Below are 6,113 nucleotides of genomic sequence, written 5' to 3' on the forward strand. Positions count from 1 at the left end.
CCACATAACGACATAGACTAAATCGTACTCGTCCTGCCACAGTATATAACGAGAACTACTTGTACGGACGTAATGGAATTTTCGTGTTGTAACGCTACCCCTTTAAATTTCAACAACTGCGCAGATCTAAACAGACATTAGTCTAGGTAGCATGTCTGTCATTATTTTCATAGCAATTTGACCAACAATTTTACAGCCGACACACACACGGTGAACATGTAATAGAAAGAGCATCGAAACCCTCCACAAGAATATAAATCAAATCAAGTGTTTTGACGTTCTTTCCATTTTGCATCGTAGGCAAAAATAACAAGAAGTTTCTTAACAATGATACTCGGACGAGGTAGAACTTTAATTGTATTGTTTTTTTTCCGGAATTTTGGCGTAGCATGTAATGTTTAAATCAACAAGTTTGCTTCTTTAAAAAGAAACATGCGAGAGGTCTTTTTACAGCTGTTGAAGATTTATTTAATTGTTCAAATATCAGGAAAGTAAGAACATCTAATGAGTCAAATGGCTTCTGCAAACAAAAGCAACATATCGACTATTTCTGTCAGTCTCTAAGATTTTGGAATCATCGGCGAAGTTTAAGCAGCAAAATTTGCATACACGGTTCATTAGGTAAAAAATAGTGCTTCGTGATATTGTTACGAAATTACTCTCTTTTAACAGAAGTCTTTTCTTAACACGTTTTCGCTGAAAATGTCATTTAGAACTCTATGTGTCCAAGTGAATTAAATAAAATGATGCATCATAATTGTATACTAGCAATAGTCTAAAAGCAAATGAAACACTTAAACTTCAACAGCTCAACTCAACAACAACCACTCTTCAACTCCAATTAACCGCGACAAAAAGCGCATGCAGCTAGCAATACTAATGTGCAAAAGTGGACTGGCGTGTGACCCACTTGCGAAACCAGTCTGCACGACTCCTTGCACGACCTGAATGCTGCAAGTGCTGACATGCCTTAACAATGTTGAAAATGACGCACAAATAGTTCAGATATACAGAACGTTTTAAAATACAAACATAAGTACAAAAATACATACATATACATGTTTACTCAATAGCATAACATTTGTTCAACATTGCATCTTACAAATACGTAGTGTATATACAGATACTACAAGTACTAATGTACTCAATACAAACATGAATTGTTGAAAAAGGATTAGGTAATGCGTTGTTTTTCAGTATTCTAGCTCCACTAAAAAACCCAAATAAACTACGATTCAAAATAAAAATCTGAACAGTGCAACTTAGTGCAGCATAAACTTGCAAAAAGTAAATATATTTGTACTGTTTATGGTTTACAAGATTGGTACACTTACTTTTGATTAAGTGTACCAATCTTGTAAACCATAAACAGTACAAATAATTATGTAAATGGTAATGTAGTATTTGAACTGAGAGAATTTTGAAAGCCTGAACAGAACTTTAAATCAAATTTCAGATAAAAAGATTGTGTTCATTGGTTAAGTTGCAAGTTTGGTAAGAGTAAACACAGTCGGGAGATCAGAAATGGAAGCTACTTATATTGTGAGTAAATTAAATTTTTATTATATTTTAATAATTTTCTGTTATATATTTTGTGATTTTGATGACAGCCAAGTTTATATTCCAAATAATTATACTATTTAAACGTATGTCGATGTTATGTTTTAATCAATAATACGCGTTTTATCAAGCTTCCTCTAGTGACAGTTATGTAACGAACGATTTCTCTTTTGTTTGCTTTCTAACACATGTTTAAATATCTAAGAATGATTTCGATTCTTGACTTTGTTTTTCAGGCTGTAATCCTTGTGCTGACAACGTTCGCTCTCGTCAACACCTGTTCTGTACCCACCTCTTGTACATGCTATAATAGTTCCATTAGTTACAGAATCAGGTGTAGCCACAAAAAATTAACAAACGTTCCTAGTATGTTACCATCTAACATTCATGTCCACAAGTTGTATTTGTTTTTCAATGTGAACTTGTTTACAGTTATTCCAAACAATGTATTTGAAACATTTAGCTTCTTCAATGCATCAGATGTTTATTTGACACTTTCAAATAATAATATCCGTTTAATCGAAAATGATGCATTTAATGGAATTGAAAATGTTATAACAGATCTTAATCTGTACAGTAATAATCTTATGACGATCCCGTTTGCTATCAGTAAACTAGTTAACCTAAAAACTCTTAAAATTCAGAAAAATCCTCTTCGTTCACTTGACTCATCAGTGATGGCACATATTGGCCAAAGTTTGACTTACTTTAGTTTAGATTTAAATCATTTTACTAAAATGCCAAGAGAACTTCGATATCTTCGAGTATTGCAGAGTTTGACCATAAACCACATACCGTTTTCGCATATGGACGTGAATGCTTTCCAAGGAGTTAATCATACACTTAAGACTCTATATCTTGAATATTCTAAACTTGAAAAGATGCCCCTTTCCATATGTCGCCTGAGTAATCTATCATTATTGTCTTTCACATATGATAGTTACCTTAAGGAAAACAAGTCCTCTATTCTTATGTCATGTGGTTGCAAATTGCCATCTGTCACACGATTATACTTACATTCTAATAGTCTCCATACGTTTCCGGATATTTTTGCGCTATTTCCATCACTTACACTTTTACACATGCTTGGAAATAATCTTCAATACATAGATTACGAAAAAATCCCGAATAATTCAAATCTTACAAATTTGCTTTTGACAAATAACCTTTTCGACAGAGTACCATATGCATTAAACAGGCTAAAATTTTTGAAGTCTCTTAGTCTTGATGGTAATAACATTAAAACAATTGACACACCTGACCTTGTAGGATTGCATTCCTTGACATACTTAGGTATTTCGTCAAATCCCATTATGTTTATAGCACCTGATGCATTTAAACATAACGTTAACTTACGTCATCTTAGATTATATAACACTCATCTGAAACATATTCCTGTTGCAGTGACTACTTTGACAAAACTTTTTGAGATTGATCTTGATGGAATGTCAATTGAGTGTACATGTGACATGTCTTACTTAAAGCATTGGAATGTTTCAACGATAGACATTGAAGGAAATTGCCCATTTTCTTCTGAAAGTATCAAATATTTTATCATGCATTCCTTACAGTCTTGCCCGTAGACTAAAAACTCGGACGTTACAGAACATCGAGTATATCATAATTTTGACTGTGAATTATGTTAAAGTTCTATTGACCCGTATACTCTTCATTCAAAGCAAAGACATGTGTCTTGATAAATTTAGCTATGTAAATCATTTATAAGGGAAATTTACCATTTTTTTGCAACAATAGATGATTTGTGAGTTTTTTTATGGTTTCATTTTGACATTATTATGCATATTTTCGTAAACATAATTTGACAATTATTGAATCTGGTTTAGCAAAATAATCACATCGAAAATATACCATTGCTAATATAATCATTAGTATTTCCGAATCTATTGATTAATATTTTATTATGCTTTGATTTTCGATCACATGGGATAAAAAATATATATTTCCGGTGAAAAATTGTTTTCTTACATAAGACATTGCGTCCTTTCAACGTGAATAGTGACCTAGATCTCCCTGATATAAAATATCATGTTGTCATTAAGCTTCCTAAATGTAACCACTTTTATTACTCTAAACATTTTTGTAATGTCGGTATGTTGTAACAATTTCAATAAGGTTATTCATTCACCATACTGAAATGGCTTTCTTGTAAGCACTACTCCACGAGCCTTTGAAACAAGCTATTTCTTTTCAAGAATACTGTTAACAAAAAAAAATTGTTCTTTACTTCAAATGTTATTGCAAATTTTCTTCACTAAATGCTTGACACACATGAGTGCAATGACGTGTTAATGACGTGTTAAATATTTAGATGATTTAGTAAGAGGTAACCTGTTAATGCACTATGGTGACGAATTGTTTCTCATTATTTATTGTTCAATACATATTAATTTTTATTACATGTATTATATTTGTTGTTTTTACGTACATTCAGGGTTTATCAATAGTTGTAAAATCAATGTGTTATTGATCTATGAATTGGTAACATATGATTGTATGTTTATCAAGTAATGTAATGACAATAACCTTATGAACGCATTGAACGTTGTATGATAAAGACAAATGCTATAAAAATATGTTTAACAATCTAGATTAGTTTTTAACAGGTAATAATATATTAAAATTAATAGTGTATTTATTTGTGTATACATGTATGACATTGTTTTAGAGATATGAATGTGCAATAGAATTCCTTTACAACATTTCGTGTTATGTTGCCCGTTTGCTAACGTTCATTCTTTAATTGAACCAGTCGAAATACGCATAATATGTGTTTGCTTTTCTTCACAATTTGCCAACACATTTGTAAAGGACGTCCTTTTTTATTTGTAATAAACTGTATATATAGTTATGAGAATCGTGCGTTACAATTGTAAATAAAAATGTGAATACAAAGTAATCATATTAATAAATAATGCAGTAAATGTGGTTTTCATTACAAAATAAAACATTTCCTGGAACATTTTTATCTTAACTGATTGATGTAATGAAACATTCCTTTGTCCGTTCTACGCTTAGATTTTTTTGGATGAAAATTGTTTGCAAGAATTTTTAGTTATCTCCCGGAAAGTTTTAAAAATGTATGTTTTATTTTGTTTATCTAAGAACGTAACTGATAAGATTCGGATAAATTGTTTTGGGCATGTAATTTCTTCTTTTGTTTAAAGCCAATATTTGAGATATTACTGTAACATAAATCTACCGTATTTTCTTTTTACTTAATTTTGGAACGTGTAAGAGACATAAATACTTTAATTTACTTATTTTTACCAACTGTCATTACATGTGTTAGTTACTCAATGTTTTAAAAATTGTTACCAATAAAATATTAAAAGTATCATTCATTCGATGAAAACTCTGTGTTATTCGAAACCTGTACTTTAACCATTTTTCGAAGAGCAAACCTTTGATAATGTAAAATTTGATTTGAAATTCTGACAGATAGTTCAAATATATATAGCTGACAAACTGATTTTATACTAAGTCTTATACCATTTTGTTAGTGTATGACTTTATATCTAATAAAAATATATCATAAACAATAAAAACAGTTCGATTATGTTGTTTTCATTACAATATGGTCGTTTCTTGAAAGGTTTGCAACATAGAATGTCTGTGTGATTAACTATAAATGAATATTGTAAATGAACAGGAAAATATGTACCGGAACATGATATTCTGCTGCCAATTTTATTCGGTAGTCTTATATATTTTGCGATAAGACGCATGCTTTTATGCGGAATGACACAATTTATTTTTACGGTAGTCAATCCAAACAAAAGAACATAAAAACATTCACATACATCAGCTTTACACTTCATGACCGACTTAAAATTTCTGGCTTTGTTGCAAAACATTTATTTACATTTTCTTCAAATGGAAAAGCGATGTCTCCGTATACAAGAATTGGACTGTGCAACTGTCTGTAGTTTACCGAGATTTAATATCAAATTGAAAACAGACTAAAATTAAATCATGCGTAAACACGTTGTCTCAACCTAAAGGGGAACTATTTCGCATTTGGACCAAAAGCATCGGTGTAAGAGTTGTTGCATTGCATTGTCATAAAACACCTGAAGTTTTAAATATATCCATGTGTTGACTTTAAAAACTAGGAAACAAGTTCGTTTCGAAGAAATTTATCTTTTAGAGTTTTGTATTTTACGTTTGAGATGATTTGGAAAAACTTAAAATGCCGCCTTTTAAAAAGAGCGCGAGGTCACACGTGGTCTGTTTTATTTTGGTTAGATTTGGTAACGTCTGATGCCTTATAATGTCTTATATACTATGTTTATGCTCAAATTTGATGTTTTATCGTTGGCCACTTGGTATTATAAGTTTATGTATCGTCAAATTTGGATATAATTTATTAATGTTCAAGGCATTATGATAAACCATTACGAGCAACACTGTCTATATATAATTAATAAACACTGTCTAGTATATATAATTAGTACACATGGTGTCGGATTCTTGCCACATAACGACATAGACTAAATCGTACTCGTCCTGCCACAGTATATAACGAGAACTAC

General features: G+C 31.0%; 1 protein-coding gene across 1 annotated transcript; it reads left to right on the plus strand.

The window, feature by feature from the left end:
- Positions 1-1,766: 1,766 nt before the first annotated feature.
- On the plus strand, positions 1,767-4,152 carry LOC132727569 (leucine-rich repeat protein soc-2 homolog). The gene has a single exon (XM_060713116.1). The coding sequence runs from the start codon at positions 1,767-1,769 to the stop codon at positions 3,141-3,143; it is 1,377 nt and encodes a 458-aa protein (XP_060569099.1). The 3' UTR covers positions 3,144-4,152.
- The last annotated feature ends 1,961 nt before the right edge of the window (positions 4,153-6,113 follow it).

Source organism: Ruditapes philippinarum, unplaced genomic scaffold (genome assembly GCF_026571515.1).
Source record: "Ruditapes philippinarum isolate M1 unplaced genomic scaffold, ASM2657151v2 ctg14755_1_1_1_1, whole genome shotgun sequence".
NCBI lineage: Eukaryota > Metazoa > Mollusca > Bivalvia > Venerida > Veneridae > Ruditapes > Ruditapes philippinarum.

What these genes read in the sequence shown, in the direction of transcription:
- LOC132727569 (XM_060713116.1), top strand. Translation starts at nt 1,767, where the DNA reads ATGATTTCGATTCTTGACTTTGTTTTTCAGGCTGTAATCCTTGTGCTG.